This window comes from Acanthopagrus latus, chromosome 1, assembly GCF_904848185.1.
Source record: "Acanthopagrus latus isolate v.2019 chromosome 1, fAcaLat1.1, whole genome shotgun sequence".
In the NCBI taxonomy this organism is placed as follows: Eukaryota; Metazoa; Chordata; class Actinopteri; order Spariformes; family Sparidae; genus Acanthopagrus; species Acanthopagrus latus.
In genome coordinates this window covers 19,267,569-19,291,110 of record NC_051039.1, presented here as the reverse complement: position 1 = coordinate 19,291,110, position 23,542 = coordinate 19,267,569, and the positions used below count along the sequence as shown (strand labels likewise).

Genomic DNA, 23,542 nt, shown 5'->3' with positions numbered 1-23,542 from the left:
GGCTTATTGCGTCACGTGACGTGTACCCGGAAGTATCCAAACCTTCCTCAACACTTCATCTTCCTGACACACATTTACTCACATTATTCAGCGGCGTCAAACTTACATATTCGTGTCCATTACGCCTTATAACTTTACCGTAATGCTTCCCGCAGCTGCAGTTTATCGTTTCCCCTGGGAGATAAACTCTGGAGCAGTGCAGGAAGGAGAGTCAGTGAGAACATTTGGCAGGTGAGCGTTGTTTGTGACCCACATCATCAGTTTTGAAGACCTGACTGGGAAAATAATTTGCTTGATACAAGGCAACTTCTGCAATATGAGATGGCAAATTGGTGCAAGTCTGTCAAAAGTTTGCCTCTGAAAGAAAGCAACAAATCCCTTTTCTTCTTAAAAATGGAGAGAATACAACTTTATAGGGAAACTTCACCCATGAATAATAATACTTACCCTTATGCCAATAGAGTGGTGTAGGGTTGTCATATCTCTGTAGGCTAACCCAGAAGTTAGCTTTGCCCTGGTTCCTTCAGGAAAAACCCAATTAGATTTTTGGGTTGGGTTTTTGATTACACTGAAATTAAGCTCTGTGGCAAATACAAGTATGATAATTACACGTTTTGTTCAGCGAGGTAAACTTCACAGATCAACACCACTTTAATAATTTTGAAGTGTGCTCTAAACAACTTACATTGCAGTCACATGATTTAAATGTCACCACCAAGTGTTTTACCACACAATTACTGAACTGAAGTTTTTAGTAAATTGTTAATGACTCTGTAAGGACACTCCCACACAGAGTTTAAAAGCCTGCAACTCCCCTCCAGTTAGTTAGAACTGAAGAAGCCTCTTGGATGAGAGGTGAAACGTCTTCAAGAAACCGAAACACCTCCAGTTGCCTAAGATACAGCACTTGTGAATTACTGTGACATGGATGACTGAGAGCCTTTATCAACATGTTATCATCATCATCATATCATTGTGTTAAATTTCTGAAAGTCGGTTCCAGCTTCGACCAGGGTTTTGTCATCCAGTCGTATAATGTTGTTGGTGTCATGCAGTATCTGTGGTACATCATTGATCATCAGTTTTGGCAGCTGCCAGTCTGGAAAAAAAAACAAAAGCATAAGTGACTCATTTCTGCAGGATGCAGCCAGCAAACTGTGCTGCCCTAACACTATTTAGCATTAGCAATGTTAATATATTCTAGCTAGTGTCAGCAATGTTCTGCTGACCGTAGCAACATTAGCTAATGTTGCCAGTGTTAGCTAGACCACAAACTGCCAACCAATTGATTCAAACAATGGAGATAAACGGGAGATTAGAGATGGGTAAGAAACCATTTACATTGAATCTCCAAAATAATTAGTGCTGTTTTTTGCTATTGCTGTTGCCATCTTTGTAGAATAGAACAGAACTTTATTGTCCACCAAAGTCACACATTATCTTTGAACCAACTTGCTGTTCATCACATTAGAACAACACTTCCAGTATGGGTACTCCATAAAGTAATCATGTACAACACCCAATTTAAGACTACACCTTAAAAAGAAAAGATTGACTTGGACACTGAACCTGTTCACTTTTCCAGACTTACCTGCTACCAGCCTGAGGAGTCCAGGGCTACGCTTTCAGCTCATCATGCTTCAAAGGAGCACCATGTGGTTGTCCACACCTTATTTGTGGAGCCCTTTAACCCTATAATTGGGGCCCAGTACATAGTTCTTGGTGAGATAGAAAATACTGATGGTAAGGAAAGACTTTCTGATTTGTTTGACAGGAGATTGAGAACTGTATCAGGGTTATTAATAATTATTAGGCCAAACAAGAAATTCATAGAAGCTAATTCACTCTTACATGATTTAGAGTAGATGTATATACAATTATCTGGTTCATCATTTTGCGTGGACCTGATATCATTCCTCAGACGTTTTGTTTTCTCTTTTTATCTTGCAGCAGATTTAAGGACATGTTGAAATTTAACTTGGAGGTCACAACTTGTTTATTATAAATCAATAATAATAAATAAACAAATTGCTTTCCTCTGATTAAACCTTGATCACTGTGCTTATTTAAATATATCCAAGACTCTTTGCCTCGATCACCTCCCTTATTTTCTTGTCTTACAGAGGTTGGGGTAATGGTCCGTGCCCGTGTGCTGAGCTGTGTTGATGGCGTAAATGTTGCCCTTCTTCAGAAAGCCATCAATGAGCAAAGAAGCTTCTTCAGTGAGAGGGAGCACAAACAGATTGATGCTGTACAACCTGCACATGTAACCTGAGCAGGGTCTTCACCCATCAAGCTTCCCAGGGTTTCCTCGTTGAGTATCGGGTCTAAAAGCTGCTGGTTCAGCTGTGTGTCAAGGTGCACTGGAGTGCTGTTGTGTGTGCTCAAGTGAGCTTGAGGACTCTCACATGACTATTTGTCTACCTTTGACCGTAACAGTTTCCTGCATTTCATCTGTCCAGGTGTCGATGTTTGACAATTAAAGCCCCAGATTAATGGATTGATGTGAGAGTTTCATTAGTGGTCGAAGAACCAATAGCAGATGTTTTGGTTTGATAGATTACGAGTATAGAATTTATTCAGCCATGTTTCTTAATGTTGAGGCAACCGATAACTTGGTAAAAAGATGAAAACATAACTTTTGTTGAAGGGTTATAATATTTTTTAATGCTACCATTTCTTATATTTCATATCTTTATATTTTTGATGTAACTTTTTGATCTGATATCCTGCAAATTGCCCTTTAAACTGATTACATTTGATATGTCATGTATTGATCATGCAAAATGAACTAATAAATAAAAACCAAACCGTGGTTATATTCCACTCACTCCGGAGCTTAAAGTCTTCATCTGTCAATAGTTTTGTACAACCACCATGAACAATTTTGATAGCTAATGAATTATTGTTATTGCTTTTCACACTGAAATTCCATTTATTTTCTGACCAAAGCTCCTCAGATGTGAAGATATGCTGCATTTCTTCATCTTCCATGATAGCATTTTAGACTGTTGGACAGTTAACGTGAAGATGTCCATCTTAAATTAGGGAAATGTTTATATTATTATAGCAGGGCTGAGCTGCATGTCAAAGTATCCGTGAACGAGATAATGAACCCCACATTGCTCATCAGTGAGGGCCCTGCCCTCACCCTGAGACAAGGCTGGGATTGGCTCCAGCAGCAACACCCCGCGACCCCATGGAAAGGGAAAAGCGGTTACGGACAATGATATGACATGACATTTTCAGATATTCTGTAGACCAACTGGTAGATGATAATAAAAAACAACTGCAGCAGCCCTGATGTGATTGAAAAGGATGAGCTTGGTTTGAAAGGTTGAAAAGATGATGACAGAGGTCAATGTATCCCCTATCTCAAAAGAAAAGGGAAATTATAAGCATGATATTTTTCAGTAGTCACTCTCTACCGTATGATCACCTGTTTTATTTTCAACTACAATGTTCATGTACTCTAAGTGGCATAGAGTCCATTATTTGTCATTTGATATCAATACAAGTACACACTCTTTGTTTCCTGATTCACGTGTGTTAACTGACAGTTACATAGATGTATGTCATTTATCATTTAATTGGGTTCATAAGAATAAGATCAAATCTGGTATCACACTCTTGAAAGTAAATGTTAAAACACTACCTACTGTACCTGCTTGTGTGTTGTATTTAGAGGGAGACACAGCACTTAAGTCACATGCTCTTTAACCATATAATTTAAATTTATTGATATTTGTTTCTTCATATAGTATCAAACAAGATTGGGTTTAAAGTGAACAATGTCAACGATAGTCCATGAGTAATACAGAATCAAATCAATTTTGGTAAATACCATTGCACCATGTCCCAGTATCCCATGTAACACAATAATATCAACGATAAACTGCATTGATATTTTTAAATTAAATCGAAAAACACCTGCCCACATCACACAATGTTTGGTAAACAAAGGCAACTCAGCAGCAATCGATAGACAAGCAACTTTGCAGTAGCAGACTTTTCCTGAGTCATAATGTACACTGTAACTGCCCATAATCACTCCACAGACCAATTATCTCCAAGTTTGTTGTAAACATATCTAGAATCTTGCATATTTTGTGGAGGAGGCAGGCAGCATTGGCAAGCCTGTCAGTGGGTCTTTCTTACAGCGATCAAGAGCTTGTTTGTAGTTGATCCTCTCATTTGTGATTGGGTCCACAATATCCTTATTGTAGGTTGACTCAGCCTGCAGCTCCCTCAGCATTGTGCTATCGATCATTTTGGAACCATAGGCATCTGTGATGGGTACTCTGTTGCCGGTTTTGGGATTGACCAGCCCTCCAGTCAGGTGCTGTGCCTCCATGTAGCGAGTGGCAGTTTCTTTTGGCATCCATCCTTTCTGAGCAGCTTCTCCCACAGACAAACACTCTCTGGTCATGGGGTCTTCAACCCCAGAGAAGGCCTTTTGTGCATTGAGTAGCCTCTGGAGTTGACTACTTTCAATGAGGCCTCTGCCTGCTGCCTTGTGAACTGTGTATCTCTGTTTGTTTTCGATGTCAATGATGCCACCTGTTGATGCCTGAGCCTCCAGAAGTCTCTGGGCAGTGGTGGGGTCGACGAGTTTACGTAGGGTAGCACTGCGGATTGTGTAGCAGGTGTCAGTGTTTGTATCCATTATTCCAGCAATTGGGAAGATTTCTTTGGGTTGCTTATGTGCTGAGTTCACTGTTGGGGCAGACTTTGCGGTTATTGAGTTGAGTTGGAGCTGATTCTTTGTTTCACCCGCAACCAACAAGGCAAATTCGGAGATAGGTATCTTGCCTTGTTTGTACTGCTGTAGTTCAGACTCTGTCAGCCTACCTTCCTCAAGGGCATCTCTGATGGCATACTGCTTTCCACTCTTGCGATCCTGCAGTACAGATGTCTCCCCATCAGGTCCCATGGAGGTAATCTCCTCCCAGTCACACTCCAGTTCCTGCAGATTAATGTACTGTGCACGATCAATCAGGCCCTGCAAGTAGGCATCATATGGAGACATGTCTTTGCCCGTATCAGGATCCAGAATGGTGATTTTTGTGGAAACATTGGTCTCTTTGGTTCTTGTTTCTGCTTGCTCTTCTTTCTGCAGGTTCGTCACAAGCTCCCGGATGGTGCTGTCTCGCAAATGAATCTTGTCTTTTTCATCCAGGATTTCCCTCTCCAGACGCTGGTTTTCGGAATCCAATTTAAGGCTTTTCTGCCTGTTTGTCTGTGTTCTCTCACTGATCAGCCTGCTCTGCTGTTGGAAAGACAGGCTGGTGTCATGTTTCCTGGCTTCAAGTGTCCTGAGCTCCCGAGTGAGGTTGTCCTTCTCCCTCAGTAAGGCATCTCTGTTCACTGTGAGGGTAGTCTCCTCTCTTGAAGAGCTGGACTTGGTGTTCATTAGAAGGTTCATCTTATCATTGATTCGTTGGATTTCATCCTCCACATCCTGTCTGGCAAATTTTTCCTGAGACACCTGCTCCCTCAGGCGATCCCTCTCTGCTTCAACAGCCTGGTCTTTCTCAACACGAACAACCTCTTTATACACTGTCTTCTCACCAGATTTCTCCCTCTGCAGGATCTCAAGCCTTTTAGTGATGGCATGGATTTCTCTCTGGAGACGCAGAATATCTCTGGTATGCTGGTCCATTTCAGACCGAAGGGTATTTGTCGACCTGTCCAGTTTTGGGTCTCTTTCAACCTTGAGGACCTCCTCTACAACAATGCTTTCTTCAACTGGAGGTGGGGCATTTTCCAGCTGTGTGATGCGCATTCGGATGTCTCTTAGTTCAGACTCGGCTTGGATCCTCTTTTGCCGCTCATCACTCTCTCTGAGTGTTCTCTCTTTATCCTCCACCATTGTTCTTAGCTGCTGCAACTCTAGCTCTAGTTGACGTCGGGCCTTCGCTTCATCATCCAGGCTCCTGCCCAGCTTCTCATGCTCGATTAACTGCCTTGGGTCCTTCTGTAAACGCAAAACTTCTTGCACAACCACTTTCTCCTCTGGTTTCTGTCGCTCCAGTAGTATGTATTTGTTTTGCAGATCAAACACCATCTCTTCAATGTTGCGTCGCACCTGTGCCTCCTCCCGCACATCTCTTCTCAAGCGATCAGCCTCTTTCTCCAACAGAGGATCAGGTTCATACCTGATGACCTCTCTGGTGACAAGGTTGGTCTCTACCTTGGACTTTTCAGCCTTCCATTCATCTCTCTCTTTCTTGAGTTTTCTCACATTGTCCTGGAGGGAATTGTAGGTGGAGTGTAATTGGTTCACCTGATCATTTAGTCTCTGAATCTCTCTCTCATTTTCAGGGCTTCTTTCCTCCTTAACCACCTCTTGGAGAACTTCCTTCATTTCCACCTTGGGCTTCTCAGAACGAAGAATATTCACGTCAGATGTGACCTGGGCGATCTCCCCCTCTAGATCATAGCACTGCCTGCTGGTATCTTGTATGTCTCGCCTGAGCCGCATTATCTCCACCTCTGTGTTTGGGTCTACCCTGTAGTTCTCATTAATGATTTCCTTCACCTCAACTTTTGGCTTCCGGGATTCAACCTCTCGGTAGCGGTACTGGAGGTCCATCAGCTCCCTGGACAAAGAGTTGTTTTCAATTCTTTCTTCCTCAATGCCTGTTCTGATCTTCTTGGATTCAGTAATGAGTTCAGGGTCTTGCTCAATCTTTTTCACTTCTTTCATGACGATCTTAGGCATGATGTTAGGGATAAGTCTCTCAAGTGCATTAATTTGGCTCCTCGTTTGGAAGATTTCATCGTTCAGACACTTGATCTTGTTGTTCTCATCAGAAATTTCCATCTGAAAGGATTGTACTGCCTTCACCATCTCTGGGTCCTGTTCCACTTTCAACACTTCCTTCTTAACCACTCTTTCTTTGATGGGTGGTTTCTTCTGCTGGAGAATCGTGACTTCTGCCTTCATCTGTATCTGCTCGCCATCTCTCACTCGAATTTCATCTCTCCTCTTTTCTATTTCATCTCTTAACTTTTTGGCGTCTATGTCCAGCTGAGGATCTCTCTCAAACTCTGTAACCTCTCTGATGACCTGCTTGGGTGGAGTGTTCTTGCGGGTGTCCTCCAAGATGGTGATTTTACTATTATACAGCTCAACCTCAGTCTGGATAGCATTACGCTTCAGGATCTCTTCATGCAGTTTGTTCTCCAGGTCAGCCAAATCCCTTTCGCGTGTTGGATCGCGGTAGTACTGCAGCACTTCTTTCTCCTCAATGCGCTCCACTCCTCTGCGACTCTTCAGGGACATCAACCTCTCTTTAAAGGTTCTTAGATCTGTCTCAGCATGAGTTGTTCTCTCCTTCTCCTCATCAAGATCTTTCAATAGATTGTTTAAGTCGAAAGCACTCTTTTGTTGGCTCTGCACTTGTTGCTGTGCCACCATTTGGACTTTCTCTTCATTCTGCAGCAGGAAAAGCAAATCGATTGAATGGCAATAAGTTTGTTTTATGACATGAGCATTAGTTAGTTTGATGGAGAACATATTCTATTGTAAAGAGGTCATCAAAGGATATAACACTTTTTATCCAAGACCCGTTTTCTTACTTGTGAAATGAGATTCTTAGCCAAGTCCATCTGTTTTTGCCGTTGGTTGTTCTCAGCTGTTGCTTCAGCATAACGTTTGACCAGATCCTTTTCCTGTAACAAACAAGAGACACAGTAAACATCAGCCACTTTGAGGTTTAAACAAATGTAACACATTTATGTTGTGTTGAAAATGTAGGAGTCTCACCTCTTTTTGAACAGCATCAGCCAATGTGAGCACAGGAGGTTTCTTAAGAATAGTGGCTCCAGCATCCTCAAGTGTGCTGTTGTATTTGTCAACGCTGGTCTCGTAGTCCTGCACAGATGTGAAGAATTAGGCTTCTTAATTAATGTATTCTTTTTTGCAAAGGATATTGTGAATTGAAAAACAGCAGATTAAGTGACATCAAAAAATTATGTAATCTCTGATTGTACCACTGGAGATTTTTTTTCATTACTTTTATGTCAGCCTAGAATCACCAACATATTCTCTTGCTAATATTTTATAGTTTATATGTCATATTTTATATTACAATCCTTTGAGTCTTACATTGAGAAGATTCTGCAGATCTTGGGACAGATCAGCCATTCTGTCCATGTCGTCCCCCTTCCTCTTCAGGTCATCTGCCACTCTCTGTGGTGAAAAGATGTGGAGATGTTCATCAGTATGAGTTATTAATATCATCTATGATTTAATAACATAATTTGTAATAGATTTACGTAGAGCAAAGCACATGTATTGATAAATCACCGACAGACATAGAGATAAGGAGAGTAGATGATTTGGTTGTAAAAAAGATAAAGCGCTATGATTCACATGACACTAGTTTATGGTCAGGAGACAGTCTCACCTCTTGGGAGGTCTGTTTAGCTGCGACCTGCGACAGATCATCATTGGGTTTAATCTGGTTTGTCGGCAGGTTGTCCAGGAAGGAGCTCAGGGATTTGCTTGTGCTCTGGAACTCCTGGTTCTTGGTTGCAGCTTCTTGTAAGAGGTTTTCTCTGAGAGAATTCATCAAAATGACAGAAAATGAAACAATTGACATTGTACAAGCTCTGCATAATGGTGCTTTTTGAATTCAAAGAGCCATGATTACCTCAGGTTTGGGGGTTTGTACCTGAGGGATCATTAGCTGAAACCTTTGCCTGACAATGTTACTTTCCAAAATCACATCGCATACTGACTTTTGTGTACCGTTTACATAATGTTAATGCAGATTCGGCAAAATAAGGATCAGCAATCTTTTAAGTGAAACATGAATTGCCTTTGTAGTTGAACATAGCATAGCAAACCCAGATCTAATTATGTAAAATATGTTCGAGGCCCTACATATTTGTAAAGTTATGTAGTGCATTAAATCAGTCTTATCTTCAAGTAAATGACCCAAACTGAACTTATTCATCCGCGTAAGTAAAACCTACTTGAGTCTGACTTTCTAGGTTACCTTGTGGCTGAAATGATTTGACCAGACTGATTCTCACCTCTCATTCAGCTGGTTGGCCACATTTGCATAGCGGGTCTGCAGCTGCTTGACCTCCGTCCTCTGGCGCTGGATGTCCGGGCAGAACTCCTGGTATCCCTGCTGCAGAGAGCTGCACAGCTGCTCTGTGGTCTCCAGATCCTGACTCAGCTTCTTCATGTCATTCTGAGCCCCTGCCACAGCCTTTCGCTGGCTCTGATTACGGCAAAGGAATATACGGCTACTTAAAACCTGTCTGTTGTTGAGGTAAGATTTTAAAAAGAATGTGAAAATGCAGATTCACTTACCTGAAGGTCGTCAGCGTGGGTTTTGATTGCATTTGGCTGGTCAGGGATTGGACCGTCTTCACTCAGCTTTTTCTCGAAACCGGACACAAGTCCATCCACCTTTTTAATCTGGTTCTCCAAGTTAAGAGATGCGTTCGCTCTGGAAAATATATATAAAATGATAAGTATTCAGAGCTCAACAAAGACAGACAAATTTACAGTACTCCTACCTATAAATGTGTCTCGAATGGGATTTCCTTCCTGATTTTGAAGTACTCTTTTTTTCCCAATGCATCTGACAATTTTCTTTTGTACTCCATAGGACAGACAGTCATCTTTTTATCCAGTCATAATATGATGGAAGAGCATGTCAAACAGGGATAACCACCTGCATGTAAGCAACTTCCCAAGCAAAAGCTTCTCTTACTTCTTGGTGTAGAGGTCAGCGAGTGCTGCAATGCCGTCATGCTTGTTATTGGCAGCACTCAGTTTGAGCGGCAGTGCGGAGGAGGTGGAGTCTTTAGACAGCAGGGGCTGCAGGTCGGCCTGAGCTGCCTGCTTCTGCTGCTCCAGAGCCTTCAGGGCCGCAGCAGCTTGCTGTAAAGCACAAGTGTAGTGACTTTAGATACATCAGTATGCTGCAGGATTTCATCAAATATCAGACGGCAGATCATTAAGGGTTGAAACCCGTCATAGCTAAATGTTTCAGAAGCTTTGCCACAGTATCTTCATGAAGTGTATCTCTTGATCTGTCTTGTTTTGTATTTATGAACATTATAAAGTTTGAAATGATGCCTCGACTCACCAGAAATGTCATCAACCCAATACCCAATACAAAATCAGTTATTCTTCACTTCTGATAAAATCCAGTTGTGCCTTCTTTTTGTATTGTCTTGACAATTCAAGAGCTGATAGTTAGAATTTCTATGTGTGTGTGTGTGTGTGTGTGTGTGTGTGTGTGTGTGTGTGTGAGAGAGAGAAGCAGTGTTTACTTGAAGTTAAGTAAGACTATAAATAATTCAGCAGAATTAGTTGGAAGAAGCATATATTGACAAACTAAAAAAAATATGATGTAATATATCAAAAATACAGTGTATGTAAATTTGACAATGTATGCCAATATATTGTTATTTTGCTTCAAGAATATATTACAAAGTATGATGAATGTACATTTTGACAATACACTGGTGATGAGTGATACATTATTTAAAAATCATTTTTTTGTAAATATGATTAGGCTGAACAGAAAGATCATTAGTGCCAGGTCAGTGATGACATCTCTACAAAATCATTAAAAAAACCTTAGGTGACACACAGATTTATCAGAACAAGCAACCAACGTGTTATGATGCACAATACAAAATGACACATGTATCTTCTAAAACTGAACAACTGACTGAAAAAAAATCACAGCAGAAAAGTGCCTACAGGAACAACTGTATAGAGATCCAGTCTGTTTTTAACTCTCACCTCTTGCTCCTTCAGCCTCTTGGCCAGATCTCCGGCCGGGTCGCTGCGGCTCAGCGGGGCTCGAAGGCGGCTCAGCATGTTCTCCTCTGCACTGTCCAGGTCATTGTCCAGCTGGTCCAGCCGCTGAGCCAAGGCTGCCGCTTTGGGATCAGACGACACTGGGGCTGAAAGTGGAAACGGGAGAGTTTATTGACTGAACTGACATGATCATAGCCGGGGCATAAGCATGAATTTGTGCAACTGGTCGTAAATTAAGATTTTAATTAACGGACAATGACCTGATTGTTGGGGCCTGGAGAAGTCCTGCTTGTGATTCTTCAGGGACTCCGCCAGAGCAGCTCTTCTCTTCTTGATGTCTGCCAGTTCACCGCCCAGCCTGGTGAATTGTGAACATGGACCGAAAGAGGGAGTGAGGTAGAGCAAGGCACGGTGTCACTGACATACTTGTTTGCTGTTGTAGCTGCACAGCATCACAGCTTTGTGTTACTTACAGATCCACTTTGTCAATGGCCTCTGGATCAGGTGGAGGGATCTGGAAGCAAACTCCTGGGAAGGTTTTTGTTTTCCCGTCGGTGGAGATAACCTCCCATCTCTCGCTGTCTGAGTTAGACTTCAGGGTGAGCTTCTCCCCTCTTGACAGAGAATCCTGCATGACAATGATAAATAAAAAAATAAAAAAAAAACACATGTCCCGAAGGTTTAGATGAGGCAAAAGTGACACATCTTAGCTGGAGCAATTTGTCACTATCTCACTCTTTTCTTCAAGAGGCCGCACCTTATCTGTCTCCCAGTCACACAGGGACTCCACCGTGATGGGTCTGTTGGGGTTGGTGCGTCGTAGCTTCAGAGGAGCGATGGTGGTGCTGCGTTTTCTCAGGTCGGCCAGCTTCTGTTCGCAGTTCTGCACAGCCTTCTCCTCCGCCTGGTGGCAAACACACATAGAGTAAAAAAGACATCTTAGAAAAACCCATCTCAATGTTTGACTTTTCAATTCCAGCATCCCCTCTTCCACCTCTCTTTGTCCCCTCTCTTGTATTATCCTTGTCTATTTTCTTTGCTGATTCATTCCCCCTCTCCTCTTTGACTCAGTCCCTATAAATGACTTTAAAGGTACCTCCAGCTGCAGCAGCATCTCTGACTTGCTCTTCTTGCTGATGGACTTTGGGTCCAGGTTGCTGTTGAGTTTGGACAGTGTCTCGGACAGCTCGTCGGAGTCCATTTGGTACTGGAAAATGGCACAAAAACATGCTGGTAAAAAAATTCAGCCAATAGGGCTATGTGTTCAGTGCACGGCAGAGAGCCAAAACACACACATGCTCACACACACTTAGAGTCAAAAAACCAGAATGTGATAATGACAAATTGTGGCGCATACTGCCCCATATTTACCTTTTTGTATTCCTCCACATTGTCCAGGTGCGTCTCTTGGCAAATGCACAGGTTGAGGAATTTCTGCCACTCGTCTCGAACAGAATCTCTCTGAGCCTGGAAATGTGATGTAGCGTTATGAGTAAATGGCATTCAAACTCTGACGTTAGAGCTAAAGATATTGTTTTCTGGAGCCTGTCTGTCTGTGATGACAGATACCTGTATGGTGGTGCTGGCTGGGTGCTTCATCTCTGTAAGTCTGTCTCCTTCCTCCTGGAGTTTGTTCACCTCGCTCTCGTGGGACAGCAGGCTGTTGTTCTTAAAGTTCTGATGGAGAGCAAATCAAAGTGACGTTATTTATGTATCTGGTCATCCAACAACTGGCCGTCTCATTTCTTAGGACACATAAGTTGCCAGGAGTGCTATCCTTCGCTGTCTGACCTCATACTGCCTGCGGACGTCAGGTGGGTCCACTATGCGGTCACTCCAGTCCTGCTTTATGATCTTGTCCTGTTCATCCCCCAGGAAGTCCCTTTCTTTTCTGGAGCTGTGCATGTACTCGTACAGGGTGTTCAGGTAGTGGCGGCGCCATTTGGAGTTGTCCTGAGGAGAAAGAGAATGAGTTCTGAACACATTTCGTGAATTGGGCTTGTATCATATGATGATTAACCAACAAAGGTCAAGGAGTGGATATTAATGCTGTTGTAACTTGTTGTAACTAAAAGATAAGAAAGTCAAGGCTTTTCATTATAAGACTCAAAGATGTGTCATTACATGAACACAACTCACCAGTAGATTGTTGTACTGTTTCTTCATGGCTGTATAATTCTCCTAAAAGACAAGATGGCAGATAGAATATTGTTTTTATTAATATTCAAGAGGACGTCAACAGTTTGGATCAGCTGCTGCGTGAATACAGAGCGCTGCGTCGTGTGAGTGTGTTTCGGCTCACCTTGCTGCCTGCGGAGCTGACACAGAGCTGAGGGCTGTACGATTCAATCTCTTTGTGCAGGATGTTGTGAGCAGCGATCTGCTTCTCCAGGTCGGCCATGGTCGGGCCAAACTCCTCAGAGTTCACCGCTTTCTGTCAGCGCACACACCAGGAGAAAACGGGTGATGGTATGTAAAGACAAAATAAGCACCTGACAGGCTGAGGCACTCTATGATTAATGGTGTGTCAGTGTTTGTTTATTACAGGGGAGTGAGAGCACGATTTACTGACTGAAAACACGCACATGTTTGTAGGGAAGCAATAGGTCATTTGTTCAGACGGTGCTGTCATACTCACTTGCTTTTCATTCAAAACGGGCCCCCAGTCAATTCTAGGCATCATGGACACGTCATCGATGGTATCATAGACCTCTCGGTAGAAGGCACAGTCTTTCAACCAGCGATCATGGAGGTGAATGACACTGGAATCACCAGAGGGCAGAGGAGACGCAAAGAAACCATTTAGTTTTTCATTCAGCTGATATCAGCAACAGTTTATTTAAGTAATTCACACTGAATTGCCACAGTTTTTATTCGAACACTTCTTCCAAAGTCTGTTTTTTTTATGTTTGGATGTTTGTTCGTCTTTTCTTGAGGGACAGAGATTTTGTCAATTGTAGACATATAAAGTAGGAATAACAGTATTGTAAGCTGAAAAAATTGATTGTTTTTTTTTCATATTTCCAGCCTCCATAAATATTAGGTGGACACCTGATGATGCAATTGCAAAAGCTTTCTGTAAATACTGAATGTGTTATTTTTACAATTTCGCACACTAACAACTCACTCGCTCTCTATTTCTTTGGCCTGTGGGTGTTTGAGCTTCTTGGCTTTGTCGACGTCCAGGAAAAGGTTCTTCAGCAGGGCCTCGGCCTCGCCCAGCTTGTCTGATATCGCATCCTGATGCTGGAAGGGCAGGTCTTTCTTCTCATTATCAGCATCCTGGTGGAAGCAGGCAACACTTAGTTTGATTTCTCTTTAGAGGAGGGCTGCCTATGAATGTGATGTATCATTAGTGCATGTTTGCGTAACTCACCACAGCAAGCCGCTCCTCCGACCAGAGGATGTCTTTCTCCACCGTGTCGGCATCAGTTTGCATCTGGGAGATCAGCAAGGCCAAGCTGCTGGCCTGGGTCCTGCAGGGTGAGGAGAGTGGTCAGAGGTTAATCCACAAGAACGTAACCTCACCGTTAGATGCCACTAAAGCCTACATGCTGGACCTTTCTGTATCTTTTATGGTCTCAAGAACAGAAGGAAGGAACATTGGTGTCTATATTCCTCCGCAAACTTCCCACCTTCAGCAGCTTTGTCCATGAACAGAAGAGCCGGGAGACGTTACAAGAGAATCGAGTTTAAGGATGAACACATTTAATGATCATCTCCACTGTTACAAGGCTGCACTGAGACAGCTTTTCACGTTTGTATGTTATCTGACTGGTGCCTGTTCCTCAACATCAAACGCAACCTGACAAATCACCTAATGCCTGGACAGTTTAGGGACAGCACCTTCAACTAAATGCCAAACATACCACAGAGGCTGCGACTGTCACTGCCTATTGATGTGTAACTCTGCTTATGCCACTAAAGTGATTCATCACACAGACAAAACAATTTAGTGATGAACTACACCCATGACACTGGATGAAGTCTCATTTTGTGGATTTGGAATAAAAAGAATAATCAAACATTGTGATGTTAAGGATTTGAATCAAGATAATAGAGGACGTCGTTGCGATCTGACAAGAAGTGTGAGTTCCGGAGTGATTATCTGTGGTGGATCTAAAACAAAAAGAATACTTTGCAAGCGTGACAGGAGACAGTGGACGTTTAAACAAAGTAGAACATCAAAAAAGATTTTTAGAGTTTTGATTGCAGGGAATCTTTACAGTTGCCAGAACTGTTTGTACTGAGCTTGCAGTTTTCTCCTCTGTCTGGGCCACATAGGCCTGCATGTATGCTCAAATCCTGCCCAAGTGATTATTACAGCTGCAAAGGAGGTAGTGAGGATAAAAAGTAGAACAAAGACCAAAGAGTCTTTATAAGGAGGAGGTCTGGCTATATAAGGACAGGAATTTGATACAGGAAACTGCTGCTTGTGTCCAGTGTGGAACCAGAAGTGAGTTCCTTTTACTTACTATGGTTGATTTACATCATGAGTAATGTAACATAAATTATGTGGCCATGTTTGTAATGGAAGTTACAGAAGTAATGTAGCGATTTTAACCCAAACGACTTAGCTGAGCAGGTTTCTTGGCTAAACCCTAATCAAAATGCAACCATACATCGAAGCTCTGGTGCACCTGTCGCCGGTACATTAGCGACAGGTGTAATCAGTCAATGGCGGACTGGCACCAACTTAATGTGTTGGGGCACCGGCACAAAGAAAGATGAAGAGAGGGCCCTTCAACACGTTTTGTCCACCATAGGAGCTTCCAAGAGGGCAAGTTCTCCGCCTTTTGCACCCCATTGTTGGGAAAGTGAGATCACAGCCCTTTCTTTTTGTACACTCAGACAGCAAAGCTCCACAAAAATCTCACCACTGACGCGTCATATATCATTCAAAATGCTCTTCTCACAGAGAGTTTATGCTACAGTGCTGATTTTACAACCTGCAAATACCTCATTCATTAACAAATTCTGAGATGTAACACCAGAGCAAAGAATGCTGATGAACCATCGAGGACCTCGCTGGTACATTGTCAGACATACCAAAGCTACCCAAAGGCAGAACAAAGCCGTGTCTCCCTGGAAAGAAAACCAGCAGATGTCACCTATGATGGATTTATGAGGACGACAGGCAAACTGTTTCACGCAGCCTTTTAATAATGGGGCGACAGAGGAATGCAGCACTGACTCACTGAGCTGCCAGCTGATCTGGTTCTGCAGCCGCTGTCACAATGGCCTCCCTATTCCTGCTCCCTGTGCATGAGACAGGTATGTGCTGCTCACACACACACACACACACACACACACACACACACACACACACACACACACACACACACACACACACACACACACACACACACAGGATCATCAGGGTTGGGAGGGTCCCTTTAAGAATGTATACCGATGCAGTCACTAATTACCTGTTAAGACATGTCATCGGTAAATTGATCCAAGTATCACAATGATAAACGACTCTAGCTTGATTACCTTGTGTTACATTTCGGTTACCTTAATACCAAACAATAAGGACAAGAAAAATGTAATATTGATAAAATGACTTTTATTTGGTCTTGATGTGAGTGTGTATTCTGTGAGAATGTAATCTGTAATCCTGTTTGTTATTCCCTTTTTCACTGAGTGTCTTTTCTGTCATTTGTCATTTTTACTGGAATACAGTCACCTTTTTTTGTGTCCTGATTATGTAATCCCATTACATTTTCCCAATACTGCCCAACCCTGGTAAATAAATATGATTACTCAAGTACTGTACCAGTTCTTCACACAAGTATTTCCTTCATACTTCATACTGACTCCACCACAAGGCAATTATTGTACTTTTTACCCACTATATTTGTCTAATTTTCAGTTACTTGTTACTTTGCACATCACATGCTGCATCAACGCCAAAGCAACACATAATTAACTAATAACTAATTCATTTTAATCTATCAGACAGTATGTGTAAAATCAATACATACTTTACTTTACTTAAGTACTTTCAGTGCTAAAATATTTCTTTTGATACGTACACTAAATATTTTTGATATCAGATGCTTCCATCTTCAAGCTTTTTACCACCTGTTCTTTCCTGATGTTTTTCACTGTTTTTTTACAACTTCTAATAATGGACTTCTTACATTCACTTACTTATATATGATTTTTTTTATTTGGGCCTTTTCATGACTTGTTTATTTATAATACAGCTGAAAAATGAGAAGAAACAGAGTGAGAGAGAGGAGAGATAACATGCAGAACGCTCGGCCACTGTACAGCCACTGGCTGATCCAATTTCAGGACATCTTACATCTACTATCTAATGTATCACGATGGGAGGTTAATGAGAACATGAGCTGAATAAGTGATGCAGGTTTGTCTCTTTCCTCATCTGAGCTGTCAAACACATTCCTTCATATTGATGATGATGGAGCTGAATGGCAGGTCACAGCCACACAAATCTCTGGTCCTCAGTATTTGTTTCCTCTGGTTCGGGGTGCAGAGTGAATGATGGGAGTGTACAAGATGTGTTTGTGTGTTTGTGAGGTAACCCTGAGATACAGTTTGAACTCCTGCTGTCAAGTGTTGCAGAGGAGTTGTACTGCATGCTTTCTTTTAATTCAGTAGAGCCTTGTTTAGTTCATCCCTTAACGGATGACTGCAGCTCTGTCTTTGGTGCGTGTCATTTTTGTGCTTGGTGTGCTAAAATGCAGAGAATGTAATGTTTGGAATATAAATGAACAATAGGATCAGTCGAAGAAGACTCAGCCCTGTGTTTTCTTTCATTTATGATGGCCGTGGCGGGTTAGGGACACAGCGAGCAGCTACGGGTGATTTGACTTGAAAGTAGGATAACTGGATAACCTGCATAATTTCGTTGGGCTTGTCTGCATTTTTTTTGGTTCGTTGTAAGATCACTCCCTGATTTGGTCGTAGTGCTCAGAATTCCTCAAAGTTTGCCTGAAATCGAATTTTGGAGTGAAAGGACGATAAAAGTAATGCAAAGAAGCAGAATATTTGCTCAGGTCTTTTCCTCTGATGCCACTTTTTACACGTTTTGCTTCACTTCATTCATCTGACAGCTTTTGTTACCAGCTGATTCACAAAAAAAAGATTTCTACACACCGAACGTGTGTAGAGCTTGTAACAGCTGAAATGATAAGTCGATTAATTAATCGGTCAATTGACAGAAAATGAATTGATTGATTGATTCCTGATTAGAATTTTACTTTAGGAGTTACATTGTCAGAATAGGCCTTTTACTTGTATTAATTATTTCAACAGTGAAATATTAGTACTTTTACTTCAATGAGGATCAGAATACTTCCTCCATCACGAAGCTGCAGTCATCAGCTTTCTGTCTCTGGAACTGTCTACTTTAGCTTTAAAAGTTGCTCCTCTCGGTCCAATAAAGATCCACCGAGAGGACAGAGAACGTGACCTTGAGCGCTGACAGTCGCTGATTTTTAATTCTCTGAGTCACCACTGATGTGAGCTGTGATGTAAATGACAGATCAAACCAGCAGAACAAGATGGCCGCCCTGTAGTCAGACATCAGTGCTTACCGTGCACCGCGTCATCTTCCCTCATACGCCCACACACACCCACATGCTCTCACACGCACAAACATACATGACCACAGTATGTTTAGCACTTTGTGCATTTCATTTTATCTTTTCTTTTAAATGATGTATTCAAAGTTCTTTCTACATTTTATCACACTTAAATGGATCTTTTAAAAACAACAAAATGGTCAGTTTACTTTGGTTTCCGTTAATAAGCTGAACAATGTATTTGTTGATGGATAACAAATTATTCTCAAATGTGAAGATTGGCTTCCTTCCTCTATTTTTTATCATTTCAAAGGACATGAAATAACGATTATCCAGTAAACATTAGTTGCAGCAGACCTTCATGCTGTCTGGACTGATTTAATTGGTGATGGAAATGTCTTAACTGTCAGATGAAACTGGCAGCATGTCCTTTGTTTCACTCCATAAGGTACAGTTGGGGACCAACGCCCTCATGAGAGAAAGAAACCAGCTGAGCAGAACAGACTGCCTAACTGTCATCACACCTCAACAGACCAGGCGCACGGTGAAACCACCACCAGGTCACCAATACCTGGTCACCACCTGCCTGTGAAACCACGGCAGGGGACACTGTTCATTAGTTTGTCTGCTGAATGTGTCTCTAGAGTCTATCTGACATCCAGGTGGTCCTGTCACATAAACACTGTGTGTTTTTACTCTATTTAAAGCAATTATTCCAATTTAATGCAATGAAATGCAACCCGCCCTCAAAACTTCCATTTAATTGGATAATTCAAAGACAGAGAGCAGTCACATAATCATCCCCATTTACCACTTTATCAGTGAAATGATCATTTTGCTCCTTACTCTCTACGTCTCATTTCATGTTACACATGATATGAAGCTTTTTTCTTTTTTAACCAGGTTGCAAACATCCTTCCACCTCCACCTGCCATACTGAAGTACTGTTCAGTGACAAATTTTTACTACATTTTAAACAACCTGAGAAGACACATGGATTAATGCCAGCTGTCAGCTTATCTTCTTACACTCAAATCATCACTCACACTCTTTTTCTCAACAACTGTCAAAGGTCTAACTCTTGGGTCAGATTTGAGGAAGACTGCCACATTTCTAGGGATTTCTAGTGCCTGAGAAGCAGATTAAAAAGATCTGATACGATTTGTTTCTTTCTGTGACCTGCACCTGTCGTCACAATCACATTTTCACCTGTTGTATTGAAGCACACTCGTGTTTACAAAGAAAACCTGACCTCAGGGCCCTCTTAACATCTGCCTAAAACCTCACCATCCCTGAGGATTAACTACGACAGGGCTCCTGCTGTGGAAATCTTGAAAGCAAACTTTCGTTAACCCTAAACACAGCCGCGATGTAACAGGAGGTGAATCACAACACTGGGAGAGAAAGAGGACAACGGCATGCACAGGAAACATGACACACTTCTCTGGCGGGGGAGAACAGGAGGAGGGGGAACATGACCGAGATACAATCATACATTCATGAAATCCACCGGGAGGACACTCACTTGCTGATCTTGCCCGAGATCTTGACCGTGTTTGAGTCCTTTTTCTTGAACATCTTGGAGGTCACGGTGGGTCCTGCAGAGATCCCACAAAAGTCTCACACTTGCTTGCTCTCTTACTCCTTCTTCGTCTCCGTCTTCCTCACCGTGTGGCTCCCACTCTGTCTCTCCTCTGCCTTTGGCTCCTCTCAAACACACTCTCGCTCGCGCACACTCACGTCAGCACGGTGACAGCCCCTCCCAGACAGGCGAACAGGTGTGTCACCACCCAGACATCCACCTAAGCAGGGGAGGACCGGACCGACCTGTTTCCTGCACTCTCCCTCCCTGCCCTTCCTTTTCACCTGGGCCCTGACACACTCTCAGATCTCTCTCAGGGTGCAGGGGCCCTTTAATCACCAGGGATGCATTATTCATTGGGCTGGAGGGACAATGAATTCCTGCAGGGTTAGAGACAACAAAACATTTCAAAACACTTTTTCATTCATCTGAATGGCACGCATTAGGGAAGAAAACAGCACTGAATGAGGGTGTGAGACGTCACATCAGAGAGCAATGAGTGATCTCTGGCCAGTAAAGGGCTTGTGGGTTACTTTTTAGATGTATCTATTTCTCGCCTTGTCCCCTGTCATCTCTTTACTGTTGCTGTCTGATAAAATGTCTGAAAAACAATCAAAGTCACAGACTAAATCATGCAAATGTCACCATGGTGGCCAGCTGGACACTGTATCTCTGAAGTTAACAGATGAATTCATACGACATTTCACGCACAAACAGACCTAATGTAAACAGATTGTTTTCGTTGTTGTTTTAAATCTTTTTATAATGAATAAATGATGTTGTCCTCACAACCGCAGTAAAGCAGGGAATAGGAATGGTTCTTTTGCTGTAAATGACATAAACTGTCATCATGACTACACAGGTTGTTTTTTTTTTTGTTTTTTTTTACCCATGGGCAGATTCACCTCATCTACTTCCTTGGTGTTATTTTCCACCTCACGTTCTTCAACATCAAATTCAACTACTTTATAAGGATGTCCAATGCCCAATTCCCTCAGTTTCCAGTACCCAAAATGGCATAGTTTGAGACAATGACACAGATAATTTCTATAATGAGGACTTTTGAGTGGCTCACAAACAACAGCGTGAGAACAGATATTGGCTTATGTCAGGAGTATGGTATCGGTGTTTATGCTGTCCGATATGAAAACATTTTGATTTTGAAGAACACATTGCAGGAGAAGATGGCTTAATCTATAACTAAACATTCCCAGTAAGCTTTACTGTTTCAGTTTAATGATGTCATTTTAGGCACTCAATATTTATTGTTCAACTGTGACATGTCCTGCCATGTTACAATTTTTCACAATTGTTTGATAACAATGAGGGATCAAGAATGTGTGTATATTGGCCGATATATAGATTTCCAAATTTTTCTAATATCGGTACATTATTGGCATCAGCTCCAAACATGGCATATCGGTCGGGCTCTAATATTTGCATTAGATTTTAAAAATAAGAATATTGATAGAATTTCGGTGTCAGTTCTTGCAAAAACTATACAAATTACAACACTTCAAGATATACAAACATTTTTTTAGTTGTACAATAATTTTCCCAAATCCAGATTGTCATTATGTAAGACAGTTTGGCTAATATTTCTCTTCCCATTTCACCTCCTGACATGATCAGGATAGCGAAATACTGAACCCACCGCTCATGTGGCCTTTTCACAGCCAATAATGTGTGATGTAACCTCAGGTGGTGAACGTGATTCTTGCGATCTCTCTGCCCACACTCATTTCAAGCAGCCTGCAGGCGGAGCTTGGACTTTCTCACCACTGGCACCATCTGGCAACATTGACTTTCAGTGATCCATGTGCATAAATGTCACCTAGTTTTATTTGAATTCAAAACAAGGGTTTCAAGTACTCATGGGAAAAAAATCTGTTTTCATGAGCTATATCTTTTAAACCAGTTACTTATGTTGGGCTTATGAATTAGTTTTAAGTGGGTGGGTGTCACTCTGAGAACCACTGCAATACTTTACATACTGGAAACATGTTTAATGTGTTTTCTTTCATGTTGCTTGTCTTGATTTTTGGATTTAGGATTACATTAGGCTGTTTTGGAAATGTATTTCCTACAAACAGAGAGAGTATCTGTTTTTCCAGACAGGTGGACCCACCCACAGAGAGAGACTGAATGACTGGACGGAGCAAAAATGCGTGTTCTCTGTGCTGTTCCCCTATGTGCTGCAAAGAAGGCTGCCCAGCTGCATTCCTGGCCATGATTTTCCTATTGTTGATGTGCTGCAGAGAGACGCCCTGATCCTGAGTGACTTGCATGCCTATGGATGCCACACATGGGACTTTGCAATGTCTGGAACTGTCTTTCATCCTCATCAGCGTGAAATGTGCCACTAAAACGATGGTATTATGTAATCGACTTCCTCGCTGGCCCACAGGTTAAGAGACACTTTTCCAGTGTTGACTGTAAACACTGTGTGTCTCTGTCTGTTCATCTGACCTGTCTGAGAGTTAACCTGTGTCAGGGTGAAGAGGCCTGAAAGTCAAAATGAAAGACACTTGAATATTCTTAGATTCATGTTCAATCTTAAAGGGGCTCAAAGTAAAATATTGTGGCAATCTGCATGTATTGTTTACTTTTCAGTGGGCCATTTGTAAACAGTTTCCTGCCTCCTGGTGGGATTTAAAGAATGGCAATGCAAAAATATTAGTCTAAGCAAAATGCAGCAGCAGCTATAAGACAGACAATGGTAATTTTAGTTTTAATTCCCCCCAAAATACAGAATAATCCATCCTCTAATCTAATTCAAAAAGTTTCACTTTAAATTAATTCATTAATTTTCTGCCCCTGCCCTTTAGAGAGTCTGTACACACTACTGCCCCGTGGCTCTTGATAGTGACTGACATGGTGTGACTCCTGAGATTGACACTTTTTTCCCTATAAAACATTAATGTTACATTGTTATTACAAGTTGTTTAATGTTGCTGGGCTGTCTGTGGATTTCTTTGTAAAGGACTTAAGTCAGACCTTCTGAAACAGTCCAAAGGAGCATATTCTGGACTGACCCACTCAGTGCCTGTTTCCACTCCCCTGACAGAGAGCGCCAGTCAAAGAACACACAATATTTACTTAAGGAAGTGCTGTAATGATACATGAAATAAAATCCATTCTCAGGAATGAGAACATGAATGCTTACAGCTGACCAATGAATCTATCCCAAGACCCAAGTGGTGGACTGACATTGCCATGCATAGTAGTATTGTCATGATACTGGAATTTAAAATTTTGATAGAATGCCTTGAAAAGTATCAATATTCCACATGCCTCAAAAAAAAAAAAAAAAAACTTGATACCAGACTGATGGCATGAAATGATGTCTGTGTTAAGCATAACAGCATTTAACATTATATACTTCTGAGCATAGCCAGAGAAGAGGGAGGAGGTGGACACTGCAGCGGTGTGTGTGTGTCAGCTCGCTGACAGAGAGAAGACAGAGTGAGAAGCCGCAGCTGGTATCAATATAAATACTAATCCATAGAGCCACACTGTATCACTATATATATGACATGACAGGTCACAGATACATAAACAACTGTAAATGTAGCTGTAGGGCTGAACTCTGATCTGCAAGGTCAG

At 41.9% G+C, this 23,542-nt stretch overlaps 2 protein-coding genes and 1 long non-coding RNA gene across 4 annotated transcripts; 2 read left to right on the top strand and 1 right to left on the bottom strand.

The window, feature by feature from the left end:
• The first annotated feature begins 3 nt into the window (after positions 1 to 3).
• On the top strand, positions 4 to 2,834 carry ten1 (TEN1 subunit of CST complex). The gene is made up of 3 exons (XM_037112229.1): positions 4 to 231; positions 1,586 to 1,743; positions 2,124 to 2,834. The coding sequence occupies exons 1-3, from the start codon at positions 143 to 145 to the stop codon at positions 2,273 to 2,275; spliced, it is 399 nt and encodes a 132-aa protein (XP_036968124.1). The 5' UTR covers positions 4 to 142; the 3' UTR covers positions 2,276 to 2,834.
• Positions 2,835 to 3,453: 619 nt separating this feature from the next.
• evpla (envoplakin a) lies at positions 3,454 to 20,088 on the bottom strand. The gene is made up of 22 exons (XM_037110774.1): positions 19,880 to 20,088; positions 14,175 to 14,274; positions 13,926 to 14,080; positions 13,437 to 13,560; positions 13,101 to 13,232; positions 12,938 to 12,979; positions 12,590 to 12,751; positions 12,368 to 12,475; positions 12,170 to 12,265; positions 11,895 to 12,005; positions 11,556 to 11,702; positions 11,272 to 11,426; positions 11,059 to 11,156; positions 10,781 to 10,944; positions 9,738 to 9,907; positions 9,332 to 9,470; positions 9,046 to 9,239; positions 8,415 to 8,565; positions 8,114 to 8,197; positions 7,772 to 7,879; positions 7,585 to 7,677; positions 3,454 to 7,441 (listed from the first exon to the last, which is right to left on the bottom strand). The coding sequence occupies exons 1-22, from the start codon at positions 19,930 to 19,932 to the stop codon at positions 4,091 to 4,093; spliced, it is 5,937 nt and encodes a 1,978-aa protein (XP_036966669.1). The 5' UTR covers positions 19,933 to 20,088; the 3' UTR covers positions 3,454 to 4,090.
• LOC119027376 lies at positions 15,158 to 19,184 on the top strand. Of its 2 annotated transcripts, XR_005077369.1 has the most exons (4): positions 15,158 to 15,254; positions 15,793 to 16,072; positions 17,011 to 17,174; positions 18,765 to 19,113. It is a non-coding gene; the product is annotated as an uncharacterized LOC119027376 (long non-coding RNA). The 2 variants fall into 2 exon arrangements; XR_005077368.1 differs by lacking the exon at positions 15,158 to 15,254 and having other exon boundaries at positions 15,600 to 16,072; positions 18,765 to 19,184.
• Positions 20,089 to 23,542: the final 3,454 nt, after the last annotated feature.